Source organism: Sceloporus occidentalis, unplaced genomic scaffold (genome assembly GCF_023333645.1).
Source record: "Sceloporus occidentalis isolate IW3139 unplaced genomic scaffold, rSceOcc1.0.p SCAF_4, whole genome shotgun sequence".
Lineage (NCBI taxonomy): Eukaryota > Metazoa > Chordata > Lepidosauria > Squamata > Phrynosomatidae > Sceloporus > Sceloporus occidentalis.
In genome coordinates this window covers 199,761,278-199,778,068 of record NW_028316984.1, presented here as the reverse complement: position 1 = coordinate 199,778,068, position 16,791 = coordinate 199,761,278, and the positions used below count along the sequence as shown (strand labels likewise).

Genomic DNA, 16,791 nt, shown 5'->3' with positions numbered 1-16,791 from the left:
AGTAAGACCAAAGGGGGTGGAGGGGGGATGCATTAAAAAATATCTGTCTCTACAGGCCTGCAAGAAGCTCTTGAACAAATGAACTCCAAGTAGAGAACTGAGCTGCTATTGTACTTGGCAACCCCTTGTTACAAGGATAACAGTTTGGATCCATTTCATCCATGCTTTATTTATGCAAAGGAAAATGATATTTAGTAGATGTGCTGGCCGTTGCCCTTGTTTTCTTTCCAAACTCAGGAGCTGTAGCCTTTCTGAATCGCATGCTAGGTTTGGAGAGGAGCTTCCACACTGCGTGCCTGCCATGGGAGAGCCGGGAGGCTTTTCGTCCTTCATCTGCCAACTTTGCCCAGTCTGTGATCAGTTTTTGGATCGGCAATGATTGCCTGAACAGCCACGATGGCTTCGTTGATCTTTGTCTGCAGCTCACGGAGCTCTTCTATATGCAGCAGGCGGAGGATCTGAGCAGCTTCATTGAGAACAGCATCTTGGGGGCAGGAGTTGGCCACAGGAAGGAAGGTTGGAAGAAGAAGAAGAAAAGAAACAGGGCTCAAATTTAATTCACCATTCCTTTTGAAGAACAGGCCAAGTTTCCATGATAAGCCTATTTTCTCCAAGTACACTGAGCTTAGTCAATTTCGTGGATATATTATGTACATTAGTGTGTTTAGCTATGTCTCTGAAACAAGCCCAAACTAAGGACCCCTAAGAGTACCATCTGGTATTAAACCAGCATTTGAGACAGGGTGAAAGGCCAAACTGGACTCCCTATCCTTCCTCACTAGCAGAATTTATGTTAGGGTTTTCTTCCACCATTTTCCAGCTCACAACACTACCAAGTTATTAATTGTTAAGCCAGTATGGGACAAAAAGTGCAGGTTTTAGCAGCCCTAGCTATCACAGCTCATGGTGAAGAACGGTGGGAGCTGCAGTCCCAACAATTATTATTATTATTATTACTATTACTATTATTATTTATATCCCACCCTTTCCCCAAAACTGAGACTCAGGGCAGCTCACAACGTTAAAAAACAGTACTATTAAAAGTATAAAAAATACTATTAAAAAGATAAAAATATTAAAAATACTTTAAAACAATACAACACCATCCCATGCTTTAAAAACTTTCTGTTTTAAAAGCCTGTCTAAACAGGTAGGACTTAGCTTGCTGGCGGAAGGATAACAAGGAAGGGGCCATTCTGGCCTCTCTGGGCAGAGAAAAATTCCACCTCAACATTAGGAGGAACTTCTTGACAGTAAGGGCTGTTTGACAGTGGAACACACTCACTTGAAAAGTGGTGGAGTCTCCTTCCTTGGAGGTCTTTAAACAGAGGTTGGATGGCCATCTGTCATGTGTGTGTGTGTGTATGTGTGCTTTGATTGTGATTTCCTGCATGGCAGAATGGGGTTGGACTGGATGGCCCTTATGGTCTCTTCCAGCTCTATGATTCTGATTCCACAGTCTAGGGGCAGCCACAGAAAAGGCCTTCTCGTGTCACCACCAACTGTGTTTGTAATCTGGACCATTCCCATCCCTGACTTAAAAATCATCCCCCCAGCTCTTGATTCTAAAGATATACTGAAATGTGATGATATATGATTTGTAAGTTAGTCCAATGAAGATGTCAAACTGTCATATACAGTATAAATGATGTTCATCAAGTCTAGACCAAGAAAGGTCCCGGAGGTCAGAGAGCCTCTGCCCTACAAATGCCAACACAAAGTCTGCCTGGGAGTGTTTGCATACAAAACGTGATCCATATCACCAAGGCATGGGTCTTCCCATCTTCTGTGTTCTGGCATACTGAACCCTCACATAATTAGATTCCAATGATTGTAATCCAGTAATTATCCCATGGTGGGAGAAAGGCGGGATATAAATCCTTGAAATAAATAAATGAATGAAATAAATAATTACTCTTAAAGTTGAGAAAATTCAGAGCTTGAAAAAGTTATTTTGCAGGATACCCCCACCAGCACTACAACTCAAAGGGGCTCAAAAATGAAGACACAAAAATCCCACACTCAACTATGCCGCCCCAAACCATGGCAAAAGAATGTGTACTGCAAATACGCCATATATTAAGCCATGCTTGTGAGCCACCTTGGGTCTCATTCTGGGAGAAAGACAGCATAAAAATGAAATGAAATGAAATAAATAAATGCAAAGGAACAGACAAGAGAACTGCAATCAACACAAATGTATTGTTAAAAGTTAGTGTAGCATTTTTATCCTGGTCAAAATTGTGCAGTTTTCTCCACACGCTGACCACAATTTTTCCAAAAAAGAGAAGCACAACCTTTGAGGAAAGTTTATGGGATTGTGCACAACAGAGGAGGAACAAAACCAACATTGACTAAGCAATAAAACAAGAAAGACTGAAGAGAGAGAGAGAGAGAGGCCAAAAACTGAAGGAAACTTTCTTACCTCCTGTGTCGAAACCAAGAATGTGCTTGTCTAAGGAGACTGGCAAACCCTAAAAGAAAGCAGAGACAGTACATCACTGCAAAAGCACTGGTACATACTGAAATGATTTGCCAAGATCAAGCCAGTGATTCTTGCTAATGATTTAGGTAAGAGCCTGAAGAAAGGAAATCCTTTAAAAGGATGCTCCTGTTTTTCTGGATGATCCCAGTTCTCCTTTCAACATAAACTACATGCACTGTGCAGGATTGTGACAGGAAGAATTAAAGCTCTTGGAAAACACTTAGAAGTTAAAGAGCCACTTGTTCTACATCAGGGTTGCTGGGTGATCATGAATCTGACTCACCTGCATTTCAGTTCATTCCATTTAATGAACCCAGGCAGCATCAGAGCCTTGGTACACCTTTTATTAATTTAATACGATCAATCAATCTTGTCCTAAAAATTATTTCAAGAGTTCCTCAAGGTGAAAGAAGTTGAGAAAGGCTCATCTAAACACATTATGCCAAGGTTCAGTTAGCTAGTTGTATTGCCTTTCAGTATGTTTTGGGAGTTGATTCTAAAGTCCTAAACGGCTTGTGACAAGATTTTCTGGGAGATCATTTCCCCTCCACAGGTATCTAGCCAAATACTGAGGTCATTGTCACTTTGCTCAGTGTGACTCATCCAAGTGAGGTCTTGTGAGTGGCCTCTTGGCAATAGCTGCTCAGTTGTTACAAGCCCTCCCCAAAAAGGCTCACCTAGCACCTGCTTTGTATTTCTTTCTTTCTGTAAAAGGTGAAGTTTTGTGTTTTTTTTTAAATCACCCATACCTTTAAGGGCACATTTTAGAACTTTTCATGGATTTGGAGATTTTCTGGCTTTTAAAGTTTAAGATCAGTCTTCCTTGATTTAACTGATGTATCTCTGCTATTGTTTTTTTTAAATTTTAATTTTATGTTTTTGAAAATAATTATGTATCATGCACTATGTACCTTAAACTCTATTTATTCAGCAGCAGAGAAATAATATAAATAAAAATAAATAAATAAATAACAAAAACAGCTAGGAAGACACTTCATGCCTAGAAAACCTAATGTCTAGGCCAGGCAGGGCTCCCTTAGCAGAGTATTTCACAGTATTGGTATCACCATCTAGTAGATTCTTTGCAAAACTTAACCTGAACAGAACCTCAGATTCTAAAGAGAGTGCATGAGAGGATGGGAAAAGAAAAAAGTGGTCCTTGTGAATATATGGTTCCCATGCTAGTTACTGATAATTAAACCTGGGAGCTTCACCACTCAGCTACATCCTCAGTGTGCAAAAAAATATAAATACATAGGGAGATTTAAAAATGATTTTAATGTCAAAATGTCTGCTTGACTTGCTGTCTGTCTTCCGTACTACTACTATCTCACTTGTGTGGCAATTGAGGAGTGCTTCCAAGCAAGACTGGGCTTTCTCTATTTTCCATTGTCGGATGAAGAAAATAAGAAGTGTAGAAGTCACTTTAAAAAAAAAAAAGCACTTTGTTCAAAATATTGTGGAACTGAAAAGGACTCTGCCTCCCTTCGAAGCCCCCTGGGAAGCACACAGAGCTTGGGAGAGTGATGGATTCTTGTTGACGCAAAAGGAGGCAGAGATAAGATATGAAACAGCAAGAGAAACACCCTGCTGTTTCTTTTCTTACGTAAGCAAACCTCAGTGCAAGAAAAACTATCCAATCTCTTTGGGGAGGTTGCTGTAAGAGTCCTAACTGAAGAGCTGTGGTGATTTCTAGAAAGCCGGAAAGACTCTAATGTTCTGTAGGAAACTTCAGAGGAGGCCAGGAAAAGTTGGCAAGGTGTTCACTGGATGTCCAAAGTTCTCTGCAAATCAGAGGAGGCTTTGCCAGTTCTGCAAATCCTCCAGAAAAAGTAACAATTATTGTTTGCCCTTTATGTAATCATCTTTTGCAATGGCTGATATTTGCAGGATGGCTGCATGGAAATCAGATGCCGTCCTTTGTCAGACACAAGATGAAGGACTTGATGCAATCTCTCTTTGGGCATCTGCCATACAACTGGGGTTCTGAGGGAGGCAAAAGTACTGAAATCCTAGCTCCTAACAGAAGAAGATACAGATTTCCATGTGACTGCCCTGCATGCATCAATCAAGGATGTTCTCCCTTGCTGCAGAAAAGACAAGGATCCAAAGGTGGGGAGTTGCTGAACAACTTGAAGCAAAACTTTCTGTCCTTTTTTTCACTGTATGAAACCTGGGGAAGATTCCTTCAGTTACTTCAAATCTGCTAGCACAGAGATGAGGCTTTCAATTCTTTTTTATAGAGGCATAGATAGCAAGTCAGCAGGATAGGTTTCAGTTCATCTGGAGATTTGGGGTGTGGTGTCACCAGTATGCGGATGACACCCAACCCTATCTCTCCTTCCCATCTGATTCCAAGGAAGCTGTCTCAGTATTGAACCAGTGTCTGCTGTCAAGTAATGGACTGGATGAGGGCAAACACATTGAAACTTAATCCAGACAAGACAAAGGTGCTTCTGGTCAATTGTAAGGCGGATCAGGGAATAGGGACTCTGCCAGTGCTAGATGGGGTTACACTCTCTCTGAAATCTCAGGCTTGCAAGCTTGGGTGTTTTCCTTCTGGACTCAACTCTGAGCCTGGATGCCCAGGTTTCTGAAGTGGCCAACAGTGCATTTGCATAGCTAAACTAGTGCTCCAACTGCACATGTTCCTTGAGAAGTCGGTCTGTTTATGGTGACACATGCGTTAATTACATCCCATTTAGGATATAATAACACACTACATGGGGCTGCCTTTGGAAACTGTTCAGAAACTTCAGTGCATGCAAAACACTTCAGTGAGAATGCTGAAATGGGGCCAGTTATAGGGAACATGTAACTCCCTTGTTGAAACAGCTTCACTGCTACCGGTTCATTTCCAGGCACAATTCAAAGTGCTGATCATGACCTATAAAGCCCTACATGGCTTAGATCCAAACTATTTGAGAGACTGTATCTCTCCACACAAGCCAACCAAAGCCCTAAGATCTTCGGGGGAAGTCTTTCTCTCGGTCCCACCACCATCCCAGGCTCTCTTGGTGGCTGTTCCCATCCTCTGGGACTCCCTTCCATGGGAGGCTAGGCTGCCCCCCCTCCCTCATGGTCTTTCGCCGGCAAGTAAAAATGTTTTTATTCAAGCAGGCTTTTTAAAAATCATGACAGGGTGGCTTTTATATGGAGTAGGTGTTTTAGATTATGTGTTTTGACTAGTGTATGTTTATATCTTAATTTTATACTGTCCTAACGGGGTTGTTAAAATTGTTTTAAAAGTGTTTTAAAAACAAAATTGGAGCAAACTAAGAACATGTCACTGGCTGTTGTCAGTCTCTTGCAAGAGGAATAATACTCACCCTTGGTGATTAGGCAAGCAGTATTGTTGATCCAAGTTAAAATCTATGCTGATAGAAATGCATTCTTTGGCGGGTTATAAACCGCCGCTTTGAGGCGGTCTGCCGCCGCCGCCGTTTGCTCCGTGCGGGAGCTGCAGCAGCCACACCGTGCGGCTCCCGCATGGACCGAAAAAGAAGCTCCAAAATGGAGCTTCTTCTTGCGGTGCCTGTGACGTCACGAGGCGCCAGGGGCGCATTCGAGACACGTTCGGATGCACAGCGTCCGATACGTAAAGATGGCGCCGGCCGTGTGGAATGGCCGGCGCCATATTGTACAGACAGAGTCCTTACTAGAGCCAGGGGCGTCTAGAAGAGATGCCCCTTTTTTAAAATGGGACGTCCTGCGGACGTCCCAAGTGACGGTTTGTAACCCGCCTTTATTTGCAAACCAAAATGCAGAGAAGTGCCTTTAACTTGCATAATTTCCCACTACTGGTTAAAGCTGATTAGTTTGCGGACTGATATACCAGCTCATCTGCCTATTCAAACAGATGACAATAGCGGCACTTGACAATTATTCTTGCATAGTACAAATTGCCACAAGGGAAACTGACAGGAAGGATTAATGGGCAATGCGAACTCAGAGCATAGCCAGATGCTCAGCAGACCAGATCTGAACTCTGTGTTGCCTAGAAGGGACTTGAGAGAAAATTATCCACTGACCTCCATTTACAATGCCAGAAGTACAAGATGTTAAAGAAACAGAACATGCATCTTCCTTCTGTATGTGACCCACTTTGGGCTGCCTGCTACAAGTCTCAGGAGATTCTTGTTCTCCACTGAATGAACAATGCTGCTCCCTTGTTTTACTATTTTGAAGAACACAGGAGTTGAGGGAATTTGTATGTTCACTTAAAGAATTATAAACATATAGCTAGACAGCTTTGTAGAGGCTCCTGGTACTTGTCATTGCTATGACATGGCTTTGCAAGTCAGGGATCAGTTAGTAGCTGATTCCTCCGCAGAAGCCTTGAAATTTACTTTTGGCCAGTTCACATTTATCACTCCAACTGTACAGTGGTGCTAGAAGGGTCTTTCCCCCCAAAAAACACCTTTATTCAAGTTAAGCGTTCAGCACTGTGACTGCTTCTGAAAAATTACCTTTGTTAAGTATAGCCACCCAGGCTGCTGCTGATTTTAACTTCTCCACATGGATTTCAATTTAAATAATTGAACCATATTACAGTAAAACCACAGACAAAGGCCACAATTCAACGGAATAACTCATACACTGGATAGAGACATACCTCTTTGGATTGATTTGCCTTTGCAACAGCATCCTGACTCAGGCGCTCTTGAACCAAAATGCGAATTGCCTAGGGAGGAAAACAAGGTGATAGCACAGATAAGCCAAGGCCTATACAAACTAGAAACTCTTGAAACATTCAGTGACAAATTATGCAATATTGCCAGCAGATGTGTCCTTTTCAGTATATTAATCAGGAAAAGGAGGTTTATCTTCTCCTGAGAAGTCTACAGTATAGAACCCGGCAGTGTTCTGGTGTCTTCTAAGATCCTGAGCCAACATGGCCATGAATGTTCATTATATATACTCCAGTTTGGACTGGTCTGTACCTATATACCAAATGAAGTCTTTGCTAATTAACTGATCCTTTTCAGTCTTGCACCCTAGATGTCTGAGCAGTGGCCACTGTTTGTTTTACTGCAACTGACCCAGTACTTGATTACATTTCTTCTTCCTGGGAAACATATTTCATTGGCCAGTCCACTTCAAGGAATGATCTTGTGTGCTTTTGCACTAGTTTGCAAGCATCCCTTTTTCATTTCAATTATGAAAGAGGAATGGAATATTAATGTTCAAGATTTATTGCCTCCCCCTTAAGTGCTGCACTCCAGGCCAAACAGGATGCTGCAAACAAATCTGTTTTTAAATCCCAGTGGCCTGTTTGCTCATGGAAAGACAACTACAAGATTTTGAATGGCTAAGCGTGTGCTTGCCCTTTTTCACTTGCTGTTTCCCTACAGGCACCTGGCACCTCCAGAGGGAGAGGGATTGTGGAGGGGAGGAATTTTAAGATGAGAAACAGGTACACAGGCAGGCAAAGGATTATGTACCCACTGCAAGCTCTCTCTTATTTTAAGCCCCCTCTCTCAGAGCCATTTTGCCAGCTTGTTGTTGTATGCCTTTCAAGTCATTTCAGTTAATGGTAAATCTATGGAGTACACAGCACAGGGTTTTCTGGGGCTGACACTCTCTGACTCACCTAAAATCACCCAAAGCATTTCCATGGCCATGCAGGGAATCGGACCCTGATTTCCAGAGTTGCAGTCCAATGCTCAAACTACTACACCATGCTGGCTCTCAGATTTTGCCAGCTACTGGAACTGAAGATACACAGTTGGTAATTGTGGTTCATGTGGCCCTGTAGTGATCTCCACACAGGGTAATGCAGAATCAGGCAGAGTAACTGGAGGGATAATCAAAAGGTATCTGGGCACATCCTCCATACACATCTAAGCCACAGATGCCACATGGCTAAGGACGCCAGCTCTGAATTCCACATTTCAGTTCAATTTATTTCATGTATACATGTTTTTGCATTCCCACATTTTTGTTCAAGTACAAATTGAGAAAGAAAGACCTCGAGATTATACAGCAATTGAATATGGACTTCCTCTCATCGAACAGCTGCTCTGTAACACTTTAAAAGCCAAATATAATTGCTCTCATTTGATTCCTGAGATCAAAAAGATCCTAATTTTTTCAGCTGGGAAGAAATCAACCTTCTGTTGATGGACAACCTTGACGTTATACAGAACCAGCATGGCATAGTGGTTTTGAGTGTTGGACTATGACTCAGGAGATCAGGGTTCAATTTCCAGCTCAGCCATGAAACCCACTGGTTGACCTTGGACAAGTCACATGCTCTCAGCCTCAGGGAAAGGCAATGGTAAACCCGCTCTGAAGAAGCTTGCCAAGAAAATGCTGTGATAGATTCACCTTAGGGTCACCGTAAGTTGGAAACAACTTGAAGGCATACAGCAGCAGCAGCAGCAGCAACAACAACATAACCTTGAGCACTGTCTTTGTCCTTTAGTACTGAAAGAAAAAAGTTGCTGTGAAATCTGAGGAAGTATACATATGAAATAAGCCTTGTCAAAATCTTATCTCTACTAGTCTGTATAGCTGTATATATGCATACCTCATTTAACAAAGCCTCTGATGAAGATGCTCATTTTTACAAATTCTCTCTCTCCCCCTCCCTCCCCAGTCCCCCTTTTCTCTTCATCCTCTGTCTAGATGATTTTTTTTTTTAGCAGCATCAGCATTGTGAAAATAGTGAAGAAGAGCTGGGGAAACACAAACTTCCAGTGTCAGGTTACAGTAGTGTGCTAGCAGTAAACTACGCTAAACAAAACTTGAGCCGGGAAATACAGGGATTCTATTCTAGCTGATCCTACTGTTGTGGTGTGTGCCTGCCTACCACAGGCAAGGGAAACAGTAACTGCCTCCAGAAACCCTTATTTACCATGTGAGCAGCGAAACAGAGATAAGTGGCGAGAAGTTAAGCCTGCTTCACTAGCTACCCCAAGTATGTTAAAAAAACACAGATCTACTAAGTCTGGCCACTAAAATGGAAATCATATGAAAAGTGAGGCTTATGAAAAATGCATTTTTGAAGAAACTTTCAAGCAGTCTCTAGACGGTTCAAAATATTTGTTTACTTAGGCAAAGTTTTCCTGATCTGCGTGTTTCATTTCACATGTGCATGTTGCTAGCTTTGGATAAAACGTTTGCTGAAACATGTTGAACTGTTTTTCTTTTTCTTCCCTATTCTTTTCATGTTATTTCTACCTCTGGTATCAAATTTTAGTGTTCAGGTAGTAATATCCAGGAACACTTTAACTTCACTCACTAAGCTATCCCTATATTCTGTTACATTTTATCTTACATACATGTCCTTGTTAATTTTTATTCTGAAATCCAAGAAGCCTTCCTATTCATGGACTTGCCTATTTACTGACATACCTTATATAAACTCCAGGCTGCTCTTGCAACCAGGCTGGAATTTCAAGATTTCCAACTACAAATGGAAATGTTTGGCCATCAACCTATTTTTGAAGCAAGCATAATGGTCAGTAATAAACTCACCTTCAGCATCACCAAGTAGTCATCATGACGCTGGATCTGAAGGAGGTTTGCCAGAGCCATCACACCTGCCTTAAAGTCAGGGTTGTTCACTGTGAAAAAGCACACAGGCACACACAAGTTGATTCCAAATACAGCAACCTAAATTTATTGTCACTTAAACCACTTATCAGTATTTACAGAAGGGCTAGGCATCTGGCCCGTCAGATGTCTGGGACTTCAGTTCCCAGGAGCTCCTGCCACCATGGCAGATGATGTAGAACTACTGGGGTTGTACTCCAAAATATACGGAGGTGGGCCCAATGTTTCAAATCTCTGTTTTAGAGCAAGTAAAAAAAGTTGGACCTTTACTCACCATCCAGGTTTATCAGAGGTTCTGCATTTTTGGCTGCATTATCTGCATTTTTAGATCCTTCAGGCGTGGAGTCCTTATATTTGTCAGCTGTTGAAACAAAAGCCATTTGGGCCCATGAACCCAAGAGGTCAGAGAAAGAAGAACAAGCTAAAAATGAAAGAAAGCCACAGGACAGCAAAAGGAACAAGCACTAAACCATTATTCTTATTCATGAGAACAGAACGTACATAGAACTGAAGCAGCTGCCCAAATTGTCCAGAGACTTCATTATGGATGTTTGTCAGTTGCTAATAATAATAATTAAGCCTAAGTAGCAGCTGAAACTATTGCTAGTGAAAGTAAACGTTTTTTTGGGTAGTTCTGGAACTATTATCCAAATAGAAGAAAATGTGAGAACAAAGCTGTACACTCTATGAAGACTTTGGAGTCAGCTGAACATTTTCAAACTTGTAAAACTAGGGACAATATCACATTACATTGTTATAGCACTATTATTCCACTTTGCTATGACTGCCTCCCATGAAATCCTGGGATTTGCAGTATAGGGAGGGGCATTTAGAATTCTCAGCTAGGGAACTCTTGGGCCTTGCTAAACTACAATCTCCAGCATGATAAAGGGTCTTCTTGACAGCTGTCCCTAGACTTTGGAACTCCCTTCCCAGAGGGGCCAGAACGACCCCTCCTTGTTGTTCTTCCATCAACAGGCTACTTTTGTTGTTGTTGTTCAGACAGACTTTTTAAAACAGAAATTTTTAAAGAATGGGCTCGGGGCTGCTGTCCTGTTTTAGACTGAAATATTTTAGTTGCTTTTTACCTTTCAATAATAATTTATCTTTTTAGGTGTAGTTTTAAATCATTTTTATATTGTCAATAGTTTAATCTCATTTTAATGTTCACTTTTTTGTTTGTAGCTGTATTGTATTTTTAAATTGTAACCCACCTCAAGTCCTGATTTTGTGAGAAAAGCAGGATATAAACAAGCAAGCAAGCAAACAAACAACAACAATACAATAAAAGTAAATTACAGAGTTAACTGTTGCATACACACTTGTTTTTGACTCAGTTTACAAAATACAATTAGATCTAATAAAATCACCAATCTCCTATTAAGACAAGAGAGCAGGGAAGAGCCAAACCTACCATTGTCCCCATACTCCAGCCGAACCGCCAATCCCAGAAGCCAATCAATGGTTTCCTGCCGTTCTTGTACGGTAAATGGACAATTCACATCTTTAAGGTACTGTTTAAAATATTCAAACAAGAATATGAAGTATGAACATGAAATCAGCAAAGGTTACAGGTTTTGTTTAAAAGAGAAGCTTTGCAGACAAGTGGCATTTGACCAGTACTAGGGTTTTTTGAAATGTGGGCTCAGGAGGAAGCAGGTAACAATCACTGTTGTCACTACTGGTCTAATGCTTTTTATGTCAAGGACATCCTAATGTTTGTACCTCAGTACATATATGGCATGTAAAACAACAACAACATGTGTGTGTCTCAGATATGAACTGAATGCACAGGATATGATACTTTGCTGCAGCCACACCCAGACCACAAATGGATGAGCATCTGAGTTTAATCAGAAGAAAGTGGGTTATAAATCTAAGAAACAAACCAATGAGGCATGGAGGATTTTGCCTCTGCACGTAAACAACAAGAAAGGTATAAAGTACACAGCCATGGTCTTGTGGCAATTCCATTCATTTCAATCTCAGCAAGAGATGTTAATGATGGTTAACAGATAGGGCATTTCAAAGATCAAAAATGAAGTTTAGAACTGTCTCCTATTCTCCTAGGCATTCAAATAGTCTGAAGAACTAATATGAAGTAAACTGGTTTACTCCTGAAATTAAAAAAAAATCTGATTAAGCCTCCTAAATTCAGTAGAATAGCCATCTATCCAGAAAGCCTCTGAGGAAATGCTCAAAAACCCACTGAGCAGAGCTTGGCATTTCTCTCCAATTACATAGGAGCAGTGGGCTTCATAAAGCAGACGGACAACACAGGAAGTAATGACTGACCCACTGACACAGCATCAATGAGAAGCACCAAGTATCACATCACATGTTTGAACTTTTAATCTGCACATAATTTACTGGAGGAACAGACTGATTAGTTTTGTTAATTTATTTGACCTCCAAGATGAAACTGGGGAGAATGGAGAGCAGAAAATAATAAAAAGGCACATTTACAGTACCTTCCTATACTTTGGTTTTGGTGAAAGATGCAGGTTGCCTTCATGTAGAAGCATGCAGCAGCATGAAACATGCCATCATATGGCTTGTAACAGAGCCACATTGATAATATTCAAGCTGGATGCATCCTTTCTATCCTACTGTCATCTGGCTGTGATGGAAAAGTACCAATAAGCAAGACACTGTGGCTGGTCCTGGTGCTTCTAGGGTTCTAATATCTTCTTTTCCCCTGTTGTGGCATGGGGTAAAGCCAGAGTAAGAAAATTCCTACCATGCTGAAATGATGTCTCACAAGGCCATCACAATCTAGTAAGAACTTGTCATTTAATATCAACATCTGCTTGCAGTATCAGAGCAAGTCTCCCTTGTCTGGCTCCTGTATCCCTGACAGTGGCTAGCCAGAGATTTCTGGGAAGCTCATAAACCAGTATGCTGCCATTTAAAAAAAGCCAACATTAGACCTATTAATGACCATTGTCAGGCCAGCATTTGCTGCTTTGTAACTGATCCTTCCAGCTCTTCCAGTCTCATGATGAACCAAACAGGTGGAAGCAGGCAACAGCAGCATTTAACCCCTCCTTAATATTGTAACTGAGTAGTTACTCTCAACACAGATTATCTTAAAAATCTTGATCATGGTTTGCTCCTCCCGCAGTGGAATTGTTCCAAATTAACATGCCCCAAACTCTTTAGCTTTTCCCATTATAGAAGATACTCCAGCCACAGGATAATTGAAGCTGTTTTTAATGCACCTTTCCTGAGGCAATGGTGCTTAATGCGTGGGAGCTGTGATGCAGAAGTAAGGCTTAAAATGATGCTACCTTTTCAAAAGACTTTGTCCATTCTGTGGCGTTGTGAATATTTCTTAAATTCCCTCTGTCTTCAATTTTGTAGTGCCGGATTTTCTGATCTTCAAGCCAAACAATAAAATTTCGGAATTCTGTTTCATCTATAAGGAAAAAATGAATACACATCACACAGATGCAGACAGTTTATCTTGAGTTATTCAACTGACATGAGATTATATGGCTATGGGGCAAAACTGTCTATGAAAAAACATAAAACCAACCAAACTAATAGATGCTACTACATTTGATCATCCCCCAAAAAAGTCAAAAGAAAAACTATTATTTGCATTACTGCATTATTCTGTTATGCTACCTGTTCAAGTCTATTACTTACATACAATGTTGACGTTCTAATTTTGCACCTAACCTCTAGATTTCAATTTGCATGCCATCAGAAACACCTTTCTTGTTTGGCCAACAAGCAGAAAATTATTATCTTCATGAAATAATTAGCACCACAAAAAGACTTGCTGTTTTGTATTCTGCTGACAGCAGCGGAAGTGGAGCGGCAGAGACTGTACGCTCATCTGTGCCTTGTCTTTGCAAGCTGCATATAGTTGGGTATTGTGTACTGTGCAATGGTCCCTTCGTCATCAACATGTCAGGTCTTATAAATTCGTTCTTGTGACCTCCCTAATTGAGACTATCTATCTGGTGTGCCATCTTCCTCTCTTTCCACCTTTCCTAGCATTATTGTCTTTTCTAATGAGAGGCATGCCTTCTCATGATATGACCAAAGTACAACAGCCTCAGTTTAGTCCTCTTGGCTTCCAGGGAGAATTCAGGCTTGATCTGCTCCAGAACCCACTTGTTTGTCCTTTTGGCTGTCCACGGGATCCTCAACACTTCCGTGGGAAGGTAACAGCGTTCAGTGCAGTCATGCTGGCCACACGACCACCAGATTCATCTTCGGACAACGTTGGCTCTTTGGCTTAGTAATGGAGATGAAAACCGACCCCTACGATCAGTTACGATTAGACATCCATGTCAAGAGAAAACTTCTACCTAGTTCTTCTATAGCTGCCCTCCCCATTCCTAGACGTCTTCTGATTTCTTGACTGCAGTCTCTGTTCTGGTCAATGCTTGATCCACAGTATGAGAAATCGTTTACTATTTCAATTTCTTCATTGTTTAGGCTGAATTAATATAGGTCCTCTGTGGCCATTACTTTTGTTTTCTTTATTTTGTTTTCTCTATGTTTCGCATTAATCTTCCCTTTGCACTTTCTCCTCTGACCTTCCAAGTCCATGATGTTTTCCTCTAGTAGCATGGTGTCATCCGCTTACCTTAGACTGGGCAGCCAAGCCAGGTTTATCCGACACGCTTATCCAGATGCTTTTTAAACTGTGAAATTTTAAATGATGGGAGTTTAAATGTGGATTGTTTTAATATGTAGAAGTCAAAGATGTAGCCGTGTTTAGGCTGAATTAATATAGGTCCTCTGTGGCCATTACTTTTGTTTTCTTTATTTTGTTTTCTCTATGTTTCGCATTAATCTTCCCTTTGCACTTTCTCCTCTGACCTTCCAAGTCCATGATGTTTTCCTCTAGTAGCATGGTGTCATCCGCTTACCTTAGACTGGGCAGCCAAGCCAGGTTTATCCGACACGCTTATCCAGATGCTTTTTAAACTGTGAAATTTTAAATGATGGGAGTTTAAATGTGGATTGTTTTAATATGTAGAAGTCAAAGATGTAGCCGTGTTTAGGCTGAATTAATATAGGTCCTCTGTGGCCATTACTTTTGTTTTCTTTATTTTGTTTTCTCTATGTTTCGCATTAATCTTCCCTTTGCACTTTCTCCTCTGACCTTCCAAGTCCATGATGTTTTCCTCTAGTAGCATGGTGTCATCCGCTTACCTTAGACTGGGCAGCCAAGCCAGGTTTATCCGACACGCTTATCCAGATGCTTTTTAAACTGTGAAATTTTAAATGATGGGAGTTTAAATGTGGATTGTTTTAATATGTAGAAGTCAAAGATGTAGCCGTGTTGGTCGGTAGAATCAGTATGTAGAGAGATCTTGTAGCACCTCTGAGACTAACTGAAAGAAAGAAGTTGGCAGCATGAGCTTTCCTAGACTTCAGCCTACTTCCTCAGAGGCATTTGGTGGAGTGGAAGCCAGGGACAGACGTATAGATGCTATTGTTATGTCAGGATGCCATATATATGTCTGTCCCTATACTCTGGTTTCTCTTCAGATCATATATATGTCTGTCCCTGGCTTCCACTCCACCGAATGCCTCTGAGGAAGTAGGCTGAAGTCTATGAACGTTCATGCTGCCAACTTCTTTCTTTCAGTTAGTCTCAAAGGTGCTACAAGGTCTCTCTATGTTTTAATATGTGTGCATCTTACTAGTCCTTGTAAAACTGATACGTATTTGAATTGACGTGTTTTAACTGATGTTGTTTATCTGTTAATTCTTGTTTCCTGCCTTGATCCATGGGTAGAGGATAAGAAATAAATATCATTATTATCATTACTATTATAGTAGTAGTTCCAAAGCACACAGCAGAACTAGTCCAGTCTGACACTGCCTCATCATGGCTCAATGCTGGGAAATTCCGGAAACTGGAGTTTTGTGAGACACTTCCCTATAGTTTGCCGGTTGTATTTTAAAGTGCCATGGAAAACTTACAGCACTATATAAATACATATTAATTTTATATTTCATTATTATTAATAACAATTAGCCTTCTCTGTCAGAGAGCTCTAATAAAACTACAATTCCCAGGATTCCCCAGCACTGACCCAGAGCAGTTAAAGCAGTCTCAAACCGGATTATTTCTGAAGTGTGGATAAAGCATGGAGGGGAGGGGGGAAAGGAATGAGCAAAGGGGGCGTGGCCAAGGCAAGCCCGGGGGCGTGGCCAACAAAGAGCTCTCTCGCGCGCGCATGCGCACCAGGGCCGCCTCTACCTGCCACGAATGGGGCGAATGGAGAAGAGGGACGCGGCCTAGTCCGACCAATTCAACTTCGCCTCACCTCGGCAGTTGAACCCGGCCGGGTTGTGGTAGTCCAGCGCCGACAGCTTCCGTCGGAACATGGCGGCGGCGAGGTGAGCTACCTCAACCACGGACTTCACAGCGTTGAGGGAGAGCGCGCATGCGCAGCACAGCCCGGGAGGCGGGGCGCCGGGGCAGGACGGCTAGGTGCCGCGACCAATGGGGACGCTCCAATCGTATGGGCGGAGCTTAGATTGGAAAAAGGACGAGAGGGAGGCGGAGGCGAAAAGACTGAGTGGCAGGTCCGTTAGCGAATGGAGTTGAGAGGGAGGCGGTGCGTTAGGGAGGAAGGGCAGTGACGTCAGGAACATGCTACAACTTGTCTTTCCGTTTCCGGTTGAGGTTTTTCCCCTCTCCCGGGCGGAAGTTGAATGTGTCCATAGGAATCAATAGGGGGATTTAAAGAATTTAAAACCTGTTTTAAACA

At 41.7% G+C, this 16,791-nt stretch overlaps 1 protein-coding gene across 1 annotated transcript; it reads right to left on the bottom strand.

The window, feature by feature from the left end:
- Window positions 1–149: 149 nt before the first annotated feature.
- Window positions 150–16,468, bottom strand: RTRAF (RNA transcription, translation and transport factor). The gene is made up of 8 exons (XM_089522887.1): window positions 16,345–16,468; window positions 13,336–13,463; window positions 11,460–11,559; window positions 10,320–10,406; window positions 9,968–10,056; window positions 7,101–7,169; window positions 2,426–2,474; window positions 150–484 (listed from the first exon to the last, which is right to left on the bottom strand). Exons 1-8 carry the CDS (start codon window positions 16,403–16,405, stop codon window positions 330–332), a joined length of 738 nt encoding a protein of 245 aa, XP_089379013.1. The 5' UTR covers window positions 16,406–16,468; the 3' UTR covers window positions 150–329.
- Between the last annotated feature and the right edge of the window lie 323 nt (window positions 16,469–16,791).